Here is a 23,926-nt window from a genome sequence, read left to right as displayed (position 1 = left end):
ACTTGGAATCCACGGTTTCTCAGAACGATGTTACCATGTTCGGCCTCAGAAAGACGAGCGAGGGAGTGTGACTTTCGTAGCTAGAATGAATGATTTTAATCAACAGTACTTATTTGGATTCTAAGAAATATTTTTTTTGAAACCTTTCAATTAACGGTGAGCCCCTTGTCTATTTAAGACCTTGTTCGACTCACAATTCGTAAGTAATGCCCATTATTTCTTTTCCTATATCGAGTCATGATTCACTTTCAGTTCTTGAAAATTGGTGCTTGCCTTTGTAACTTCGGACATCTTGATTAGTAGTCATCTTTAATTCATCTTTCATAAGGACAATAGTTTAACCTTATGAGCTTCCGTCATTGAACTTCATTCCTAAAGTTGTTTGTAGTTATGACCTTCAATATGATCACATCTCCATACATGTTTCTTCAAAGGATGGAATATTCTTCTTGGAACTTTTGTACACCTTTTTATTTCGTAACTATGCATGTGGCAAGTCCTTTCTTGCAGAAGTGAAATTCTTCTTAACTCAGTTTCGCTACATATATTGTTTCATGCAATGATTTTTCTTCCTGCAACACCAAGGTAAGGCTGTCATGTTCTCTTTTTTCCATAACGTTTTTTATCTAGCCGATCTTCCTAAAAAGTTCAATTCACCTTGGTTGCTCTTGACAAACTGGTGAATTCATTGATGTGATTTCATTATTCAACAACATGATGTCGTCGAACCATGATCAGTGCTACTTCATGACATTTGTCTATGCTTCTAAACCCTCCCACGATTGACCATCTCATGTCATGACATGTTTGAACCATCATTCATTGATACCGAAACTTTGCAAATTTGATTTAACAATTGGAATATCTTATTTGGCAACCTACTATGGAATTTGAGACATAATTCAGTTTCATCCCGTTTTTAAGACCCATCTCATATTCTTTCGAGCTCTCATCAGAAGTAAAGTCTCAATCTTTATGAGTTTATCTGAAACCTTAATTCCCATAATGAAAATGATAAGTTCAATGGAACTTAGACCCTGCTTTATTTTTCTTCAAACCAATTTTTTTGCAAGTTGGTGATGAGATCTAAAAGAGCCAAGCTAGAAATGTTGTTCTTGTTTTCTTGATTAATTCTGCAGCCTTTCTGATTAAGACACTTTCAGCAGTGTTGCTACAATTTTGAAATCAGTTCATATCCAAGTAAGACTGCTTGATCAATTTTTCGAGTTCTTGATACTAGACTTGGACGAAAGAGTGAGGTTGAGCTTTTCGAATTCACACGGTGAATAAGTTTCTATAATCAGACATGCATAAAAGTGATACATCAACTAGAGGCATCGATATAACCAAGAGGAAATGATTTTGAATCCCGACTTGAGTTATGAGGAGAAGCCGAAGCTATCCTGGATAGGAAAGTGCAAGAATTGAGAAACAAATCAATTGCCTCTGTGAAAGTGCTTTGGAAACATCATGGTCATGAGGAGACTACATTCGAACTCGAGGATAAAATGAAAGAAAAGTACCCGGAGGTGTTCGTTAGATATGAGCAAATTTCGGGACGAAATTTCTGTTAAGGTGGGTAGAATGTAACGCCCGTACTTTTCAAATACTAATTGTTACAATGGGCTATCTTAATCTTTGTTGGAAATGGGAACGACGAAATTAATTAAAGTTTTCCGTGAACTTTAATTAATAAAAAGGCATGCGAGAATGTAAAGTATATACACTTGGGCTTCTCAAATAAAATTGGAGTCCAAATGTTTTTATAAAATGGCTTTGGGCCATGGAAAATAGAAGAGTTCTATGGAAAATAAATAAGTTTAGGCTTGATTTATTTACGACAAAATAAAACATGTTGGGCCTATGAACTTCAACAAATAAACTAAATTAAAGGAGATGTCTTTTGAGCTCAAGTTCTTCATAGGCTTTCTTTTTTTGCAAGCCCAATCCCTCCTTCACATGAAATGGAAGGCCAACTCCATGAGCTTCCATCTTCCATACTCTTTATCTTCCATCTTCCACATTCATTTCTAAAATCAAAAGTCACACAAATTAATACATCAAAATCCGTCATTTATCTCCTCTCCTACCCTTTCACTTCAACATTTTCAAGCAAAATCACAGAGAGAGAGAGAGGGAGAGCCGAGAGTTTGAGGAAAGCCACTGCCCTGTTTTGCTTCAATCTCATAACAAGCCAAGGTAAATTCTTTCATCAAATCATAGCTCAAACTACTCAATTCCATTCCATTTTTCAAACATATGTAAAACTTGTGACAGAAATCGAAAGTTCCAAATCCAAGGAGCTCTCTCTTTCGGACCGTTGCACCACATTTCTTCAAACGGTTTTAAGTATAATCCCTTCCCAATTTGCAACTCATGTTTTTAGCATCTTGTACATCATACACACGCATAATCCAATCAACAATGGATCAAACAATCCTAATTGGAATTTCCCTCGGCCAAAATAAAAATCGAAATAACAAAATTGAGTGTGAGAACTTATCTTTCGGGGTTGTGCGGTGGCTGTTCGGAGTTGTTCGGGGCTGCGCGGTGTCTGTTCGGATTGGTTTCGGGGCTGCACGACCACCGACGGAGCAGCGGCTCCCTGCGGTGACAACCTGGGAGTGCACGGGCTGCCGAACAACAGCCATCGGCGCGGCGAACGGCTGCGGCACGCGGCGTTGGTGCACAACAGCGACAACCGGCGGCTGATTACCCACAGCGGCGACGGTGGGACGTAGCGGCGGAGCAGAGACAGCGAGGTGCCTACTCGGCGCTGGTGATCGACTGGGGTGACTCCACGGTGGCGTTGGCCAATCGACGAATATTGCAGCGAGCAGCAACGATTCCCGCCGACGAAGACAGCAGCGGTGGTGGCAGTGATGATGGGGTTTCAGAGGCGACGGGGTGGAGAATTTTGGGGAAGAAGAGAGGGAGAGAGTTAACAGAGATGTTGTGAATGGGAGTAATTTGGGTCTCTCCCTCTAATTCTTTACTTTATGCCACCTAATTTTTATTTCAGTTTGGCCTCATCAAATAAAATGGAGGAATAAGGTGGGTTGACTTTGTTTGTACTTTGGGGTTGAAATAATTAAGTCTTGGGTCAATTAATTTAACCTTGGGCCAATAATTTAACGTTGGGAAATTATTTAATTAATTTCCAGAACAATTCCAAGTCCGAGATAAAAATACGTACGATGAGAATTGGTTGCGATAATTAACTTATGCGCTTGAATAATTTTGGGGTTCTGTAATTCGATATCGTGGAGAAAAATACGAGGAGCCAACGGAGGAAGTATTGGTGTAAGCGGCCGAGCGGCGTCGCCCGCGACGCCTTGGGCGGCCGCCGAATAATCGAAAATGTGCGAAAACCGAGAAAAGAGATAAAAGACTTTAATTAGAGTGCATGCATTCTAAATGTTTTCTTTCTTGAGAGTGATGTGTACTTTAATTTTCTCAAAAGGTGGTTCGCACGCTCGTTAAAGTCGGATCAAGAAGTTGTTAAGGAAACTACTAAGCTTTTGAGGTGAGCTGTATTACTTAAACTCTTTATTTGCAATGATATGTATATGGTGAGATCAGGGTGGTTTAAATGTTATGTCATGCCGTATTTTATGTTTTGAATTGCCTATCTGATTGTCTACTAGAATAATATTCTACTAGACTTTGATGGTTAACGAATTCGGGTCTACTTAGGCTAGTGCACTGATGGGGATCGTGAGCCGTCCCTTGGGTCGGCCGGTCCAGTGATCGAGTTTGTGGCCACATTCTCGTTTCACATGATGGTTCAGATATGGTACATGATGGAGGATGACGATGATATTTGTCTGCAGAAACCTTTCTATTTATGGAAATGATTTTAGTGTTTCTCGGCATTTTTAAAGTAAAACCCGAGTTTCACTCAACGAGGGCTTGACATAACTATTGATGAAATGTATTTCGGGCATGAGTTCACTGAGTGCATCAAGCACTCAGCCCATGCATGTGGTTTCCCTATGTGCAGGTTGAGCGTGGACGGGGGACGGAGGATGTTGAGCATTGGACAGAGACCGTACTCAATAAATGTTCTGGTTGCTATTGTGTCTTCATACATAGTAGTAGCCAACTCTCAATTGCTTCCGCTACTCTAAGTTTAAAACTATTATGTTTTTGTATTCTGTTGGAACTATTTTCATATAAACTTGATACTTTGTGATTTCAGACTATTATCTGGTAATAAAGTTTCACCTTTTGATCTACATGTCGAACCCCCTTGATTGTTTTCTCTTTCTTCCCCGCTTCTTAATTCCCCCATTAGTTGCGACCCACCGTACTTTCTATCCTTAGAAAATGCGGGCGTGACACTTGGCCTTCTGCAACTTTCTAGGTTCCATAGGTAAAAGCTTCTCTTATTGACAATTCTTACAATTCTTCACTAGTTTACAATTGTTGTTGGCTGATATGTTGTTTTTGAAATCTTGTTGTCCAAATTCAAACTTCTATAAACACCATATTCAAAATAATAGAGCGACTTTCAAACTTCTATCTCCATAAGAGAGCATTATGTCCTTCAATTGTTTCAAAAAAATTTTCGAATTTTTTTTTGCAAACTTCTGCAATTGTTTTTTCCAAATTCAAACTTCAGCAATTGTTTTTTTTGTTTGTTTCTCTTTTTTAGGCATAGGAATTTTCTCAAACTGGAATTGGGGATGGAATGTTGTTATGTAATCATGAAATCAAGTAGCTGCTGTGGTTGGTTTTGGCATTAGGAAATTTGATTGCTTTTTGTTTATGTTCTGGTTATGCTTGACAACCTTACATGATGTACCATCTTTCTCGAATATGAATGTTTCTTCCATTTTTGCAGCTGAGTTTGGAATAGCGGTCATTTGAAAAGAATTTTAGTTACTTAGAATGAGTACACAGTTCCCGTCGAACGAGGAATTATTTTTGCTAATTCAGGACATCATTCGCACACACCAACAACAAACCTCTGTCATTCTCCACGAGTTTTTCCAACTGAACAATGTTGGTAGGCGGTCGAGAGCAAACAATCCACGATGTTTATTTCGTCGTTTAGCCCGCATCCCCACCCAAGTGAGGCGTTTAAATAGATTAGCAGGTGTCTCTGACCGATCTTGCTTAGATAATCTGCATATGGATCGTAATTATTTTGGGAGGCTTTGTATACTTTTTAGAGAACGAGCTGGGTTGGTTGACGGAGCGTTTGTTAAAGTGGAAGAACAAGTAGCAATTTTCTTATGTGTATTAGCACACCATAAAAAAAACAGGATAGTAAGCTTTGAATTTTTGCCCTCCAAGCATACGGTTTCACACTATGTACATGTAGTCCTCAACGCCCTAATAAAACTTCATGCTCTGTTTGTTGTGAAACCTACTCCAGTACCAGATGATTGTGTCGACAATAGGTGGAAATGGTTTAAGGTACATACAGTTAGGTTTTTTTCTTGAGCGAAGAATATTCTTGCACATACCCACCTTTAGAATAGCATTAGTCCTTACTATGTGTTGTTTTGTTTGTCTTATAGGGTTGTTTGGGTGCTTTAGATGGCACCTATATCACTGTGTGAGTAGACATGGCTGACAAACCAAGATATCGAACTAGGAAGGGGCATATAGCGACAAACACTCTGGCTGCATGCACTAGAGACATGCGTTTTACATATGTGTTGCCTGGGTGGGAAGGGTCGGCTGGTGATGCACGAGTCCTACAGGACGCCGTGACACGCGAATTTGGACTTAAAGTGCCTAGAGGTATCACTTCTAATTTGTTCAAAATATTTCTAGATTTCACTTGTGTTTATTACATATTTCTCCCTATGCAAGGGTATACATTCTACTGACCATTTGAAATTAACTCGTAGGTCACTATTATCTATGTGACAATGGATATGCAAATAGTGAAGGATTTTTAACACCTTATAAAGGAGTTAGATACCACCTAAAATAATGGGGTCCAAACACTAGAGGCCCAAGAATCCTCGTGAAATATTTAACATGCGGCATACCAGTGCGAGAAATGTTATTGAAAGGGCATTTGTGGTACTTAAAATGCGCTGGAGCATTCTCCGTAGCCCATCATTCTACCCGATAAAAATACAAATCAGGTTGATTATGGCTTGTTTTCTGTTACATAATTACATTCGAGGTGAGATGATTGTAGATCCAATTGAGGAGTTAGTGGATAATAATGTAGATGATATTGGATTGCAAGAAGATCATGACAATTTAGTGTATGTAGATGTTATTGAACCAACGCCTCAATGGAATGACCTACATGGTCAAATGGCTGCTGATATGTGGGTGCTTGGGGCATATATTTGAAGTGTTGATAAGCACATTCCCTGTTTTTTTACATGCACAATATATACACATTTGTTGCTCATCTCAATCTTTCAATCACTTCGTGGATAATATATATTGTATACCCTATTTGATACATGATGAAGTCCCACGAAGTTCATGATGACGATGATGCCCCACAGTGCATGAGCATGAATCTTTCTTTGCTTGGTGTTATCCTTGGAAAGATGTTGTAGACTTTGCATTTTGCCTTTTGTATTTTAGTTTCTCCTAACTTATGTACCTAAGTGATGTTGATCCACATACATTAGACCTATTGTTGACTGAATCAGGAGCTTGTTTATCATATTTATATTACTATTAGTTTTGTTGTCATATATAAGAATACATTGGTCATCTTGGCTTGAATTATCAGCTATGCAGCCCTTTGCATTTTGCCTTTTGGATGCTTTGTTTCTCCTAACTTTTGTACCTAATTGATGTTGATCCACATACATTACACCTATTGTTGACTGATTTAGCAGCTTGATTTATCATATTTATATATCTATTAGTTTTGTTGTCACATAGAAGACTACAGTTGTCACTTTGGCTTGAATTATCAGCTATGCAGCCTTTTGCTCATTCATGACTTGTCATTTCTTAGCACATGGAACTAATATGAGTATTGACTGTGTGGTGTCTTTTTCCTGAAATTGTAAAGCCTTATCAAGTTAAAGACTACTCTACGAATACATCCAAAGTTAGACAGGTCGTATTTCAAAAAAATTGCATTGATTCGTCAAGTCGGTCACAACTCCATAGAGTTGTCTCTCAATCTGAAGTTTATCATTGATGCCTATGTTGAATTATAAGAATATCAGTGTAACTGTACTCTACACTTATTGGGTAGTGACAATAGATTTACTTTTTACAGTGAAAAGTGAAAATTCATAGAAGCTTTATAACTCTGGTTGGTTATGGCATATGGAAATTTGCTTGCTTTTTGTTGGGATTTTATGTCATAGCATGTTGCATAGCTTTAATCCACATGTATCATGTTTGTAAGCTCTCAATGTGCAGAGGTAGTCAATAAATGCAAATTCTCAGATCATTTGTTACATAGTAAATTTTACAATACATAATTCTCAGATCATGTGTTGTTTTGGGAGCTTTATTAGTAAAGTGTTTATTAAAAAATTTAATAAGCTTTCATGGATCATTGTATGTTGTAGAGTATTGTAATATTTTTTAAGTAAAGGCAGTAAAGTAAAGAAATTTTACCACTTTCATACTTGGTTTTTCTATAGCTAGGTGTCAGACAATCCTTAGACATGGATTTGAAGTAGTATGTAAGCTTATTATCATTTCTGCTCTTGTAGCAACTTGAGTTGAGTTCACCTTCAGTTCCCCTTTTGTTACAAACCAATATTTTCGATGATGGCGAACAAATTTGTTATGAATCCTCCAATTCACCATTATCTATGTCCTGCCTATATCTCTCAAATCTAAAAATAAGGACACAGAATCAAGATCATGATTATCAAAATAATAATAGATGTTACATGCAGATCAGATATTATCAAACGATGTTGACATTTTCTAAATTCTGTAATTACATCAACTCCAACAAAACTAGAATGCCAATGTTTTAGGCTTACACACCAAAAGCAACAATGGAGTTGGAGGATTACAGATTACTAGAATGCCAATGTTTTAGGCTTACATACCAAAAGCAAATTACAAACAAGAGTACATGTTCTTGTTACACAAAATAACACAGTAGGTCATCACCTACATCCTTGCATCAGGTGTGTTTCTCCAACATACGCACCACGTACGTATGACGAAAAGCTTCCGGAAGAGACATGAACAAGTCCAAGCACTGCACCTTCTCAAGAATTATCCCAGCGGCATCAAGCTGTTGCCCAAGAGTGAGGCCTTGAATATCTCTGAGAATTGGAAAAACTTCCTTCCTTGCTTTGTTAACATCAAACTCATAGCCAATCCTATTGGTCAACTTATCAAGCCTTGAGTTAATGTTTTCATTGCTTTTAGCAAGCATCTCCAGAAGGATATCAGACCTATCAACAACCTTAATCTTCTTATTCTTTTTCTGAGCTGACTGAGTTTCATTATCATTGTCACTTGCAGTTTGATCCAAGCCTTGAGGAGAGCTCTTAGTATTTTGTGGATTGGCACCAGAAGGTGCACCAGTACTTGCAACATACTCACTGTCTCCATTTTCAAGAATGGGACACCAGTTGAGCAAACTTCTTTAGACATTTCACCCAGATCCGCAGCAGTAGTGCCTACGGCACGATCTTTTCCAAATATCTCCTTCCATGCATCCCACATAGGCCATGACTTGAAACGCATGTTGCGGGCTTCCTTATCCGCCTAACACCACAGTAGTAAACAATGTAAGTTGATCAAATGAGTATTAACTGCCCATGTTATAAATTCAATGAAAAAATATAGCATTCACATAACCATCACGATGCATACCGTAATGATTTGTTCCCATTGGTCGTCGTCACAGTCAATCTTGTAGTCATTATGCAGGTTGAAGCCTACACCGCTTCGTCCGAGGATTCCACAAAGAGAGTTGTAACTTTTTTTCCATTGGGAAATCTTGGATGTGATATGGGGGCTTGTCTTCAAGTCAGTACGAGGGAATTCACGCTTCAACGCCTCCATAATACGAGACAGGTAGCCGCCACAGAAACCGTTATCCGCTTTCCATCCAGTGACAACGAGACCCTTCATGGTTGACAGTAGCACCTCCTCTTCACGAGGAGACCAACTTCTACGAGTACGATCAATCTTCATTTTGTGTGCCACCCTCCCCTTGTTTAGATTTGCATCAATTATAATCATAACACATCCAAGCCATATTCATGCTACTAACCAAATCATATCATATCATATAGTATAAAAGAGAAGTTCAATACTCTAACCATTGTGAGTCTGATCTGGATCGTCATTGTCACGGGATAGGTAGGAGTCTTCCATGGTTAGCGTACCTATAAGAAGTGAAAATGTTGAGGGTCAAACTTGGTTTTATTTTATTGCACTAAACTTTTTATTGTTATAATGTGACTCTTTGAGATGGATGAAAGAATGTATACATTCTTCATAATATGACCGTAATATGATAGAATCAGAATATTTATTCATGAGATATTTGGTTTTAAATAAATCTAAAATTACATCAAAGGTAATTAGTCATTGGTTGGAAACAGAACAACTGTTGAGAGATTAATTGATTTGGGAATAATGTCCTTTATTCTGCCTAAATTCAAGCATATTTATTTTCCCTGATATATTTTGAGAAAATACAAAATGGCAATCAAAATAAAGTTTGAAACACCGTCACAACGAGAAGAGACATACAAGTCCAGTTAAATCGAACTCCATTAAGTCAGGCAACATTCAACCAAAATATTACAGGGTGTGTTGGCTTGACAAACTATACACAAAACCATTTCACATTTTACTCAAGTGACATCAAGCTTAGAAAACAAGTACACTGTATCGAGACTCTAAAATTTCTTCATACATCCCATTTTTTCCCTAACCAATTTGTGACTTCTAGTTTAGACGAGTAACTTCAATATTCAAGAAAATATTCAACAAAGCTTGTAGGAAGAAGAAAATCAGAGTGAAATACCAGTTGTTCAAACTCTTGATTCCTCCGTCTTTGTCCGCCGCTTCAGTGAAGAAGAGAAGAGGAGTGTGGGCTGCGCTTAATTTGTCTGAAGCGTGATGTAGAGCCTTATTGCTGCTAGGGTTTTGAAGGGTAAATTTGGGAATATACTTCCATGAAATAATACTCCAATTGTATCAAACACGTGTAGTTATTCTGAAATATATTCAGAGAGTATCAAACGTATGGATATAAACTTATTTTTCCTAAAATATGGATTCTATTCAAATTTATATTCTGGCTTAAGCATTTCTATTATAGGCTAAGTCAAGTAAGTCAACTTCATGCCTGATAAGTCTTTGGCTTCTTCCAATCTCCACAGACCACAAGTCCACAATCATACTTACACGTCTTGTGATTCTCTATTTCGAGATCTACAAATCTATTCAATTTCAGTTTCACATCTCTCAGGTAACAATTCTCTTACTAATTTTACATCTCTGCTTTTATTGGTTTGTTTAGATTATTACACGATCTTGCGAATATTACCGTAAAGCCTCTGGAAATGAAAGTTTTAATTTCTTTCACTACATTTAAAATGACGGAAATTTTGAATTATCATCTGTATTTGAATCATTATGTTCACATATTTAGCATATATTGGATTTATACTTTGTTCATCACTCGAAAAGTGAGATTATAGCTATTTTTCGCATCAAATAATTATTGTTTTTGGTTTATGTGATCTCTGCAGAAGTTAGTGGACTCCAATTCAACTTCATATAGTGAATCTCTCTTTGTAGATCTACAAATCTATTCAATCTCAGCTCAGTCCTTCACATCTCTCAGGTAACAATTCTCATACTACTTACACATCTATGCTTTTATTTGTTTGTTTAGAATTTTACATGATCTTCCTAATATTACAACAAGGCTTCGAAATGAAAGTTTTAATTTCTTGTACTATATGTAAAATGAAGGAAATTTCGAAATGAAAGTTTTAATTTCTTGTTGACTTTGTTTTTTTCTATTTTTAGTAAATAGACTCCACTTTCCACTTACACTGACATTCTATTATAAAGCTAATATATATGTATGAGACTTTTATTCCACTAACTTTTTCGACTAATTTTTTTTCACATTTCTTAAAACTCATGTCGAGTCAAACTAAGACAATATTATATGGATGGAGGGGGTGTGACCTAAGTTCTTTTGTACTAAGAGCATCCATAATAGGGGCGGCGCGCCGGCCGCCCCGGAAACGCCGAGGACGCGGCTATCTATAGTGGGAGAAGCGTACGCCCCGGCGCGGACGCAATTTCAGGGGCGGAAGTGGCATCGCCGGGTATTTTCCGAGGACGCACCGGTCTCTGAGCGGCGCGGCGATAGGCGCGCTGGCCTATTGCTTGGTCATCCGGCGCGACGGTCGCCGGATTTTTTTATTAATTTCAAAATTTTTATTATAAATACCCCTCCTCCACACACATCTTCACACTCATTTCACTCTCTATCCATTATTCACTCTCAAATTTATCTATCTCTAAAAATGCACCGTAGATACGAAGAATCACCCGGCACCGACGAATCGGGATATGACAACTATCCTCCATCTCAGCCGTGAAGATCGAGTCCAACTCCCATCCATCTTAGCCGTGGAGATCGAGTCTCACTCCCCTTCCATTCCAGTCGTGGTCGCCGACATCCCCGCCGTGGCAACAGACCCAATTTCGGGGTCAGACCTCTTTTCAGAGGAATTTGGGTCGATTGGCGTTCGGAGATTACAAGCCCAACATGGATGCGCTCAACCATTCGCGACCGGATACCCCCTTCCAACCCAGCCAATCTCCTTTGTCTGATGCAAATAGATTCGACCTGGAGCAGATGATGGGTTTGCTGAGTCCGAGCTTACCGGATACTCCACCAGCAAGTGTGGTTACACCGGTTCCGACGACAGTCGGTGGAGTTGGTGGGATCGGTGGGGCGAGTGGAAGCTGCGATGACGGTGGGGGGAGGAGGCGGCAGCGGCGGGGGCTGTGCCGGCAGCGGTAGGGGCAGCGAATCGGTCCACGCACAACACCAAAGCGGAGTCCATTGCTGTGGCGAGGGCCTGGAATGCAGTCACATCGGATTCCATAGTTGGAACCGATCAGACCGAGACAAGCTTCTGGAAGCGCGTTCTGTTGGTCTACAACGAGTTCAAGCCGAGAGGCGCCAAACCGTGTGACGCGGAACCGATCCGCAAAAAATGGTCTAGGATTCTGAGAGCCACCAAAAGGTTCGAGGGCATATACCAGAACAACCTACTCACTGTTGAGAGTGGCCGCGGCGAAGCCGGCGTGAAGGAGTTGTCTATGGCCCAATTCAACACTTAAGGCTTTCCTAAGTTCAACTTCTGGGAGGAGTATCTCGTTCTCAATAGCTGCCTGAAATTCAAGGCCATATGTGCGGAGGAGCATCCTCCTGGGGCGAAGCGAACTAGACATAACAGAGCCGGGGACTACAGCCGCGGCAGCGGCTCACAATCAATCGACCTCAACGACGCCCAAACGCATGAGCCATCCGCTACACACACTAGGCGCCCACGCCCTCCGGGGCAACATGCCTCTATCCGAAACGCTAGAGGATCTGCAGGTTCCTCCCCGCTTCTCGTCGGCCGCGTCTGGATCGCTCATCTCGCAGCCCGCTTCTAGATCGCACTTCGCGGGCACTGCTCCCCATGAGGTCTTGAACAGGAACCTAGATGTGCAGTTGATAAAACAACTGCAAGAATACAGTCGTTTCTACGAGACCACAACCGACCCGATCACCAAGGAGATATACTACGCACTCATGTGGAAGCGGTGGAGAAGAGGTGGCGGATTCCGACTCTGCCACCGAGTAGACGGTGGCGGTGTTTTTATTTGTTTTTTTTAAAATGTTCGTTGTATAATTTTCCCGTATTCATAATACAATGAATATTTGGTCTCAATACTTTTTTTAAATTTTAGTATTATCTCGTTTTCTAATTATCAGTCCGATAATTTTAAATATAATTGAATTAAAATATAAAAAATAAAATAAATTGAAATGTGGCTAAAAAAGTCTCCACTATTGTTGTGGAAACTTTTTTTTATTCCGCGGACAAATCAGAAGGGGCTGTGGACAAAAAAAAGTGGCGGGCGGGTGGAAGTGTCCACACTATCGTGGATACTCTAAACCACATTTGAAAATCTTCTTCCCCAATTGTAAATGTCCAATGCTCCTTTGATTACCTTAAAGTTTTAGTGGAGTCCAATTCAACTTCATATAGTGAATCTCTCTTCCTTTCTGCACGGTCATATTTACACATCTTGTGATTCTCTGTTTCTAGACCTACAAATCTATTCAATCTCAGCTCAGTTCTTCATATCTCTCAGGTAACAATTCTCGTACTAATTTACATCTATGCTTTTATTTGTTTGTTTAGAATTTGACATGATCTTCCTAATATTACAACAAGGCTTCCGGAAATGAAAGTTTTAATTTTGAATTATCATCTTGCTTGTAGATTGCTAGCGTTTCCTCTTTTACTTATAGCATCATGTTCACATATTCAACATATATTGGATTTCTACTTTGTTCATTACTTGCAAATTTATTTTCAGACTGGATAAATGATTGCTAGAAAAATGAGATTGTAGCTTTTTTTCTCATCAAATAATTCTTGTTTTTGGTTTATGTTTTCTCTGGGAAGAGCGAAGGTGGCGAAAATGTTAAGCCGGATTTTCGAGTCATTTTTGTCAATTGTGGTGGAACTAATTGCAGATAATGCACACAATAATGTGAAGAGTATAAAGGAATTTGAGCTTAATCTAAAAGCTCTGCAGAAAAAGTTGAAGTTATTGTGTGCTAAGGCATCTGATGTTGAGGAGGAAATCAAGAACTCAGAACTTTCTGGTCGAAAGAAAAGGAGACGGGAAGTTGAGGAGTGGTTGGAAGAAGTCAGGTCCATTGAAAAGCAAGTTGTTGAGTTGGGCACTCAAGTGGAATCTGAAGGATTTATTATGAGATTGATGGATGGAGGGTTGCCAGCTAAACTAATTGAAGAGGTTGACACACTTGTTGAGCAAAGTCGGAATTTTGGTGAACTTGTCCTTGATATTTGTGGAAGTGGGGGAGATAAGTTATTGACAAATGGGATGGTTGGTCAAGCTTTTCATGAAAATTTGGAAATGGTTTTGAAACTTTTGGAGAGTGGGGAAGTGTCGAGCATTGGTGTTTATGGTATGGGTGGTGTGGGCAAAACGACACTGGCAAAGCACATTCACAATCGACTCCTCCAACATTCTCAGGGACGTGTGATTTGGGTTACAGTCTCTCAAGAATTTAGTGTTACGACTTTACAAGATAAAATTGCTCATTTTATAGGTGTGGATCTTGTGGGTGAGGATAATGAAGACATAAGGGCATCGAGACTACATAAAACTTTGTCTCAGATGAAGAATTCAGTTCTGATATTAGATGATGTCTGGGAAAATATGGATCTATTAAAGGTTGGATGTCTAGTTTCTGTCGAGTGTTGTAGGCTTATTATAACTACTCGCTCCTTAGAAGTGTGTCGTCAAATCTGTTGCCAAAAAAAGATTCAAGTGAGTACACTAAATCATCATGAGGCATGGGAATTGTTCAATGAAACTCTAAGAAATGAGATAGAACTTGATTCTTCGGCAGAAGAAATTGCCAGATCTGTGGCAAAATTGTGTGGTGGTCTGCCCCTAGCAATTGTTACGGTGGCTGGAAGCATGAGGGGCGAGAGAGACATTCATACATGGAGAAATGCTTATGTAGAACTAACAGAACGTGCCTCAGGTAATGATGGCATGGGAGATGGTGATGTTTATAAAGTATTGAAATATAGTTTTGATAGGTTGAATAGGAATCATCATAGCCAGGGTAATGAGTTCAATACATTGCAACATTGTTTCCTGCATTGTGCGTTGTATCCTGAAGATAAAAAAATAAACAGAGAGCGTTTGGTTAGAGAGTTCATTTCAGGAGGCTTGGTGGATAAAAGAAAGACAAGGAGAGCGCAAGTTGTGCAAGGACATTCCATATTGAATAAATTAGTGAATGTGTGCCTACTGGAAAGTTGTGTCGGTCCTGGTCCTACGGAATGTGTGAAGATGCATGATCTTGTAAGAAGTATGGCATTGAAGATATGTGAGGGGAAATATATGGTAAAAGCAGGTGGTGATTTGAAGAAAATTCCCAAAGAAGCAGAATGGGCAAAGGATCTGGAGAAGGTGTCCTTAATTGACAGTGGCATAAGGAGAATTGAAGAAGGAATGTCTCCCGATTGTCCTAAGCTCTCAACATTGCTTTTAACATCTAAATTTAGGTTGGAGTTAATCCCAGATTCGTTCTTTTCTAAAATGCAAGGACTATGCACTCTTGATTTGAGCTGGACTAACATAACAAAGCTGCCAAACTCAATCTGTGCCATGAAGAGCCTCAAGGCATTGCTCCTTGAGTCATGTCATAAGCTAGAAAATGTGCCATACTTGGGAGAGATGAATGAACTCAGGGAGTTAAACCTCTCGTATACAGCCATCAAGGAAGTCCCTCAAGGAGTTGGGGAATTATTCAATCTCAAATTCCTCGCATTGGATGCGCGTGAATTGCAGATGCTTCCAAGAGGATTGTTTCTTAAACTTGGGAATCTTCAGCACTTAGAATTACCATTCCATATACAAGTAGTTATTGAAGAAATTGAGAATCTGAAACTGCTAGAGGAGTTTAGTGGAAGAGTGAAAAATGTTAATGAATTTAATTCTTTTATAACAAGTTGGGAAAGTCGGGTGCATGACACTTGCTACACAATAGGAGTGGGATCATATGAAGTAAATTTGTATCCGTATGAAGGAAGAGGAGTATGTCATAATAAAGATTTGATCCTGTCCGAATGCAACCTTGAAGATGAGAGAGTATTTGCGGAGGGAATTGTACAGCTAACAATCAGTAAATGTAAATGTGTGGATCCGAGCATATACTCTGTGGATGGATTGAAGACATTGAGAATTGAAAGTTGTGGAGGAATAGAGTACATTTGGAGGAGTGAGGTAGGATTATCATCTCAAATGTCTACTCTTGAAGAAATTGAACTGGTTGAATTGGATGCTATGAAGGGGTTGATCGAAAAGGGGGAAATAGGAGCATCAGCTGCACTTGCACAACCTGTGTTTTCCTCTCTGACAAAGCTAATAATTGACAAGTGTAAGAAGATGAGGATACCACTATCTGGAGTTCCCAACCTTGAAGTTATTCATATCAGCGATTGTGAAGAAATAGAAGAGATATTTGAAGATGAAGGAACAAGTTCCCTCACTCTCCATAAATTAAAAGTTTTAGTGTTATGGGAGCTACCAAGACTGAGGAAGGTGGGGATACTATCAGGAGTTCCCAACCTTGAATGTATTTATGTGACAGAGTGTGGAGAAATAGAATATGTGTTTGATGATGAAGGAAGTCGTATCCTAACCCTGCCCAAATTAACAAAGTTGTACTTGTATGAGCTTCCGAAACTGAAGAGCCTATGCAAGGGAACAGCGGCCATCATTTGCAACTCTATTGAACGTATCTCAGTAACAAAGTGCCCAAGATTGATGAACAAAGTTCCTGTGGATGTGGATTTGGTTGTGCCTCGACACTGTAAAAAAAAGTTGAACCAGAATTGTGGAAATCATTGATGTCGGACGATCCCAACCTCTCTCGTTTCTTTAGAGGCTGATCAGGTTTTTGTGTAATAATGCACATATTTTGGCGCAAATGTTGTGTAAAAACAAGATGCATGCTGTTAAGGGTTCTTTCCCTTAACCACAATTTGACGAACCTTTTCGTCGATCAAACACACGTCCGGCGCCCTCAACACGGGGTCGTCGGAATCCAGAAGCTGCTGCGCGCGAGAGCTCTCGTCGGGCAGCACGCTTGCTAGAGTTTCTTGATAGAATAGTTTCGAGTTGTGCGCGGGTTCTTCCCGTCGGGCAACGCGATAACTAGGGTTTGTAGAGAAGTCCACAATATGTTGGACAAATAACGATTTTATTGATTTATTGAATGAATGCAAATAATAACCATCTATCCCTATTTATAATACTCAAATACTATACCCTAACTTATTGACCAAGATAACAAATATATGGAAGGATTTGGTGAATCAAAAGATATAACTAAATAATGAGATATAGGATCGTATCAACTCCCCCCGGTTAAAATCCACCTTGTCCTCAAGGTGGAAACCACGAAGCAACGATGATAGTTGAAAGCTTTGGCGATCCGTATCCTCCGGGATCAAACACATATCGAACAGTTGAATGGCTTCCTTTATAACTTCCCTCACACAGCAGCGCCATAAACATACACTCATACGTAGCATGCTCTAGTTCTGCGTTATCAACGCTAGCCCTCTTGAGGGAGAGATCCATTGCGAACGTTTTCCCCACACCACAAAGCTTCTTGATGATCAAATCATAATCCGAAGCATGACCTTTCAAGATAAGCCCCTTCTGTGCCATAGAAGATAAAACATTCTCAATCACTTCTCCATTGTTATATCTGCAAGCACCATCTAAACTCGAGCTGTAAGTACCAAAACCCGGCTTGATTCCTTTACCAATACAACCACTCTCCTCTTTATCGTCTAGCAATGTCTCCTCTTTATCTTCTAACCATGTCTCCTCCTCTTCACCAATCTTCTCATCATATACCCCGACGAGCCCTTGCATGTCATTCGCCTCCGTCGCATGTTTGATCGTTATTTTCAGCTCCTTCATCTCATTCTGCGCATCCATCTCCACTCTTGCAGCTTCCGTTTTGGCCTGTTCTGCAGCATGCTCCTTCACCTCCACTTGCTTCATCAAGTTGATGACAGACTCCATTTCCATGAACAATGTTTTCTTATTATTTCTTGCATCGGCGATGATTTCCTCCAAGTGATCAATAATAGTACAATTTTGACTACACATGGAGGAATTGCTTATGTTTTTCCCACGGGAAGCACTGTCAGTAGATGACGATGTATCCGATTCATCTAAAACAATCAAGTGTTCCTCACTGGACGTACTGTCAGTAGTAGTCGAGGATAAATTTGATCCATCTAAATCATTCTCACCATTTTCATCTAAATCATTCTCATCATATTCATCTTCATCATCCTCGTCAACGTAACACAATAAACGCTGTTTGCACACATGACCCATCACCCATTTATCTGGGCAGTAATAACACAGACCCAACCGAGCTTGTTCCGCCTTTTCTGCCTGCGAAACCCGGACCCTCGGCGGCCTTGCCTGATCAACCGCACGTCCCGGATCTCCCTGGGTCTGAAACGGCGTCGGTAAAGGTTGCGATGACTGTTGCGCCGGAGTACTCTCCACCTGACCCCTACCCTCTCTGTTCTGCCAGGGGCGACGAGAAGTCGTCGACGACGGTGGCTGGAGGGTGCGATCTACATGAGTATCCGTTAGCTCCAGTACGTGTGCCATAGCAGCCGCGGAGGACAGCGGTCTGTGCAACTGTAGTCACGCCTTCATAACTGGTTTATGGCCTTCACGATCAAAACGATCACGCACATCCTCCAAGAAATTCTGCCACGCCACGAAATCGTTAGTCGCCAAATAGTTGAATACCCCATCCGCCGCTGGTTGATCAAATAACATGACCGCGTAGTGCAATCGTTGGGCATCGGGAATCATCAAATGATTGAAGTAAGAATGGACCCTCGATATCCAATTTGATGCATTTGTCCCATCGAAATGAGGCGGTTTCATAGAAACCAGATTCATGTCGAACCCCGCAGCAGTTGATTGAAAACGTTGGGGCGGATCCCAACACGACGTTGGCGTGTCGCATTGTTGCGGAAAACCACCGCCTTGTGCACGAGCGTATCGGTTTCCCAGGGCAACCCAGGCCGAATCACCCCTGCTCCTCACCCCGCGACGTCCCCTCTCGTCCATCGACACATCGCGCATGCCAAAATTAAGGTTTCTGGCGCGACCTCCCCTCTCGCTCGATTTCCTCCGCCTAAATTCCTCATACTCCCCCTCATCCGCATCATCAAACCCTAGGGGGGGTTCCGTCTCCCTCGACAAGATCGGATCCAGACCATCAAAGCGACGATCCGTCTCCTCCCTCCATAGCTCAAATTTATCCATCTTGTCCAGTAATCGATCCAGCTTCCCATTCACACCGTCCTCCCTCTGTGAACGCTGGAAAACCCCGTGACGTCGATTGTTGAAATTAGGGCGACGTGAAGCCCCATTAGGAAACGTGTCCAGGCGATGGGCGCCCCACGCCGAGTTTCCGTTGTTGGTGAAACGACTCATGAGTACGTCGATGAAAGCACCAATTGTTAAGGGTTCTTTCCCTTAACCACAATTTGACGAACCTTTTCGTCGATCAAACACACGTCCGGCGCCCTCAACACGGGGTCGTCGGAATCCAGAAGCTGCTGCGCGCGAGAGCTCTTGTCGGGCAGCACGCTTGCTAGAGTTTCTTGATAGAATAGTTTCGAGTTGTGCGCGGGTTCTTCCCGTCGGGCAACGCGATAACTAGGGTTTGTAGAGAAGTCCACAATATGTTGGACAAATAACGATTTTATTGATTGAATGAATGCAAATAGTAACCATCTATCCCTATTTATAATACTCAAATACTATACCCTAACTTATTGACCAAGATAACAAATATATGGAAGGATTTGGTGAATCAAAAGATATAACTAAATAATGAGATATAGGATCGTATCACATGCCCTTTGCTTATGCGTCAGCACACCCAGTTTCCACAAGTTCAAGAAATTGATGATACACTGACTTCTAACAGAAAACCAATACTATCACTATCATCAAACAAGAAAGTGTGAAGTTTGCAATGGGTTTCATTTGCGTTTCATTTTAATACATTTCGTCAGGTTGTTTGGACTTCATTACTTTATTGCCTACACGATGTACAAGATGTAAAACAACAATGAATATTTTGTAATACTATTAAATAAGGAGTTATTTGTTAGTAAATACACGAACTTCCAAAAAAAAAATTTATTTCCCTAAACTTTTATTTTTGAATATAAATATACATGAACTTTGAATGTTTCTAATTTTTACCCCGGCAAACAATTCCAGCCAAATTAAAGTTGATGTGGAATACACTTACCATATTGTCATCTACGTGGCAAAATTAATGTGACATGTTATTATCGTGCAAATATACGAACTTTTAACATTTTCTAATATTTTCCCTAAACTTTCCTTTTTCTAATTTAAATACATGAACTGTGGGATTTTCTATTTTTTTTCTTAATGAACAATTTTAATCAAAGTAAAATTATTTTGTGAATTACTCTAATTGTACCCTTTGGAAATTGTAACTTTTGGTTGTTTTAGACAATTCTTTTTAATTATAGAACTATACATGTGATATGTCTAATGTGTTTAAAAATTAACAAATTTTTAAGAGATGTCGTGAATTGAGATATTTGTGAATTTTGTCTTTCAAATTGAATTTAGTTAGAATGATGATTGTTTTCATTATATATATATACTAATGCTTTATTTTCGTGATTGCACAGAATTGTTATCAATGTCGAACCAATTTTAAAGACCGAATTAGAGACCAAATCTTGTCCACCCATTTTCATAATCTGGTCTTGACTTAGTATAATCTTGTGGTCAAATTTAATTTACCAATATTTTATTAATTTATTCACAAAATAATAGTTGAAGGGTATTAATGGAAAGTAGCATGTTTTTTCCATACAACGTGATTCTCTGCAGCGATTTTTCTCATGATCTTAAATCTCTATCTTCACCTCTCAATATTCCTCAAATTGTGTTGCAATCTTCATCAAATCGTGATTCATCTTTGAATATAAAGCTTGAGAGATCTGCACAATGAGCCCGACGCAAAGAAGTTTAATTAGTTCGATTACTTTGTGCGTGGGTAATTCTGATTTTCTTTTGAAGCTTAGTTCTGAACTTCCATGGTGAATTCAACATCTCAGAGCATGGATGATATGAAAATTGATAACATGTTGATGGATTTGAAACTACACCCACTCATTCGGTGGTTGAAGATATGGATCTACTCCTACGACCAATGATGAAGAAAGTAATGCTTCAATTGTGGATAATCTACAATACCAGATGACACTTTTTTAAACAGATTCATATAAGCCAGAAGAAGAGGACAACTCATTTGATGGTTCATTACTTTTTCGATTATTTTTTTTTCGATACCTGATATGTGTTTAACATTGATAAGGTATTTTAACCAATGTGATGAACAATCTCTTGTTGAACCTTGTTGATGAATATTTTTTCGATTTTTTCATGCCAGTAGTATAAACAAATCAATAATGAAGTAACAGTTTGGCTGAATGAAGTAATCTGCGGGTTGAATGAAGTATCGTGAACTAAATTGTGTTGTATACATAAGTTTGCATAAAGCTTTAGTTAATATGAACCAAATATCTAGTTGAATGAAGTAATAACATGTTTGAATGAACTTAATTTCGGTTAATATGAAATGATAATCTGAAGTGTATTGTATGCATAAGTACGTGATTAATAGTACTTATAATCAACTAAATTACCTTTATAAATGAAGTAATAGCATGGACGAATGAACTTAAATTCTGGTTGAATGATGATTCTTGTTGTTGTGGTGGTGGTGGATATGCAGATTTTTACAATGTTGCATGGCTTATTGAGGGCAATATTGATCAAACAGTTCATTAAAATATATCATTGCTGAAATGAAAAAATAAGTACTTAGCGAGGGGGCTCTCTTGTCCTAAAGTGACAAGAGAAAGATGATTTAGAATTTATATGGTTCGCAAGTCCCTAGTGAAATTGAAGTCAATCCTCCTGATGTCATCAACACAAAGGGTTGCAGCAGTCGGAAAGTTTCACGCCTTGAGAAAGTAATAAAGGATATGTCCAAGCTTGGCCGTAAATTCGCCAAATTTGGCGAGGTTGGTCGGCATGATTCAAGAATTGTGAGAAGATAGATGAGCTTATTTCCTTATAGTAGAAAATTATTTCATTCTAGCAGGTTTCGTATTTCATTAATTTCTTTGTAGTTTATTACTTCATTCCAGTAGATTTCGTACTTCATTGCTGTAGTTATTTACTTCATTCCATTTATTTTATTACTTCATCACACTCTGAATTTGAATTTGTTTAAATTTTTGAGAAACTTTAAATCGAATAGATTGTGTGAAGTGTTTTATTAATAAAATATTTATTAGTATTTACTGATCATCCCAGGAGGTTCATTACATCACATTAGTTTACTACTGTGAGTGAATAAAATCGTTTGAATTTTCTCCAAAATAGTCAACTATTTCCACTGTAGGAGAAAGTTGGTAAACCACACCATCCTCACTATATAAACCCATAACCAAATACAAACTCTCCATTTGAAAAATAAAAAAAATACAAACTTGTCCAATACAAGAAATCATCCAAATTTGACATACCAACCCATCTCAATGGGTTGAGCTGTGATTCTGGGCACCGCCCATTTGTTAGGGCGTGGGGACGGCCCATCCAGTGATTACAGTTACATGTACATTGGCTTATGTTCAACGAAAAATAATAGCATTAATGGTACTTTGTTTTACCTAATCAAGAAATCTTCACAAATCACAAGGTATCTTGCCACCTGACCAGAGCAATCTTGAAGCTCAACACCAGTTCATAAGAAAAACATTAAACACGAACACACCGAACATGCCTGTTTTAAAGATTCAGGACGGCTCAATTATAAGATAATATATATCAATGCGACAGTTATTTTGTACTCGCTCCGTCCCACTTGAGATGACACGTTTTCCTTTTTAGTTTGTTCCAACTAAGACGACACATTTCCTTTTTTTTAGTAATTTTCTCTCTCTCATTAATACATCCAACCACTTTTTCTCACTCCTATTAAAATATGTATCTTTCTTTATTTCTCTATTTTAATACTTACACCCACTTTTTCTCACTCCAATTAATCACATTAACCAATAACTCCTAAAATCTCGTGCCGGCCAAGAAATGTGTCGTCTTAGCTGGGACGGAGGGAGTACATCTATACATATATAAAAGTTGAGTTTTGGGGGCATTTTGGGAATTAAAAATTTTGGTTTGGGGATTAAATATTGGGAATCATAATTAGGTTATTTAGGCATCTTATTTGACCATATATCATATACGTACTATAAATATTTTATAAAAGAAACAAATTAAAATTAATGGGGCAGTTACTAGGACATATTAATCACATTTAATGTCATTATGAAGAATAAAATCAAATAAAAATAGCTAGCTACCAATAGAAGAAATATCTATTGGCCTGATCTTCATTGAAACGTTACTGGTATTAACACATTAATTTTCTCTTTGCTATATCATAAATGTTCATTAATACATGAATAAGAATGAATCAAAAGTCAGTTGAATCGAAAGACTCTTGTCTCTTGGTATGAAATAAAGTAAAATCTCTATAAATAGTCACCACATGATAATTCTTTTAAAAAAAATTATGGACAATGCATGCGGTGGTGCCATTTCAATGGAAGAAAACATTGGTGGTGGAAAGAGGATGAGAAAGAAGAAGAGGATGAGAGATCGTCAATGATAGTTATGGAAGAAGAAGTGACAAATCCGAAAGGTGAATTCTGTTATTGCCGCTGCCTATTATTTAAAAGATTTCTTAGTTTAGATTGGAGGGGTTAATCTTGGAATGTTTCAGATGAAAGTAGAGGTTGAAAGAAGCTTCGGCGCTGACGAAATTGGAGATGGATGAACTGAGAGGAGGAATGATTTCATTCTACAAACTTTATGTATGTGTTGTGTAAATTGATTTTAGATTTTCTTATAGAAATGCTGATTGATTGATATATGTATCGTTTGATAATAACTTATTTAGCATAGTAAAGTATTAGTAGTAGTAGTAACAATATATTCTATCACGTCCCCAATTGTGATTTTTTAA

General features: G+C 38.9%; 2 protein-coding genes and 1 long non-coding RNA gene across 11 annotated transcripts; 2 read left to right on the top strand and 1 right to left on the bottom strand.

Moving 5' to 3' along the window:
• The first annotated feature begins 4,788 nt into the window (after positions 1 to 4,788).
• Positions 4,789 to 6,190, top strand: LOC121779330. The gene is made up of 3 exons (XR_006045782.1): positions 4,789 to 5,424; positions 5,529 to 5,754; positions 5,865 to 6,190. It is a non-coding gene; the product is annotated as an uncharacterized LOC121779330 (long non-coding RNA).
• Positions 6,191 to 7,801: 1,611 nt separating this feature from the next.
• LOC121779320 lies at positions 7,802 to 10,069 on the bottom strand. Its single transcript, XM_042176641.1, has 3 exons — positions 9,956 to 10,069; positions 8,791 to 9,308; positions 7,802 to 8,682 (listed from the first exon to the last, which is right to left on the bottom strand). Exons 2-3 carry the CDS (start codon positions 9,160 to 9,162, stop codon positions 8,299 to 8,301), a joined length of 756 nt encoding a protein of 251 aa, XP_042032575.1. The 5' UTR covers positions 9,163 to 9,308; positions 9,956 to 10,069; the 3' UTR covers positions 7,802 to 8,298.
• A 197-nt stretch (positions 10,070 to 10,266) lies between these two features.
• LOC121779312 (probable disease resistance protein At4g27220) lies at positions 10,267 to 21,217 on the top strand. 9 transcript variants are annotated; one of them, XR_006045776.1, is made up of 3 exons: positions 10,267 to 10,402; positions 10,686 to 10,780; positions 20,946 to 21,217. XR_006045776.1 is itself a non-coding variant. In XM_042176624.1 (3 exons), exon 3 carries the CDS (start codon positions 13,627 to 13,629, stop codon positions 16,633 to 16,635), a length of 3,009 nt encoding a protein of 1,002 aa, XP_042032558.1. In that variant the 5' UTR covers positions 10,267 to 10,402; positions 10,686 to 10,780; positions 13,281 to 13,626; the 3' UTR covers positions 16,636 to 17,026. The 9 variants fall into 9 exon arrangements, 7 of the variants coding, with proteins under 7 accessions (XP_042032558.1, XP_042032557.1, XP_042032559.1 ...); XR_006045775.1 differs by having other exon boundaries at positions 10,686 to 13,326; positions 20,913 to 21,186; XM_042176624.1 differs by lacking the exon at positions 20,946 to 21,217 and adding an exon at positions 13,281 to 17,026.
• The last annotated feature ends 2,709 nt before the right edge of the window (positions 21,218 to 23,926 follow it).

The sequence above is a fragment of the Salvia splendens genome, chromosome 19 (assembly GCF_004379255.2).
Source record: "Salvia splendens isolate huo1 chromosome 19, SspV2, whole genome shotgun sequence".
Lineage (NCBI taxonomy): Eukaryota > Viridiplantae > Streptophyta > Magnoliopsida > Lamiales > Lamiaceae > Salvia > Salvia splendens.
This window is presented reverse-complemented; position numbering and strand designations above follow the sequence as displayed.

Coding starts and splice junctions, on each gene's coding strand:
- LOC121779312 (XM_042176624.1), top strand. CDS start 13,627: ATGTTTTCTCTGGGAAGAGCGAAGGTGGCGAAAATGTTAAGCCGGATT.
- LOC121779320 (XM_042176641.1), bottom strand. CDS start 9,162: ATGATTATAATTGATGCAAATCTAAACAAGGGGAGGGTGGCACACAAA. Junction 8,683..8,790: donor AATGGGAACAAATCATTACG/GTATGCATCGTG, acceptor CTGTGGTGTTAG/GCGGATAAGGAAGCCCGCAA.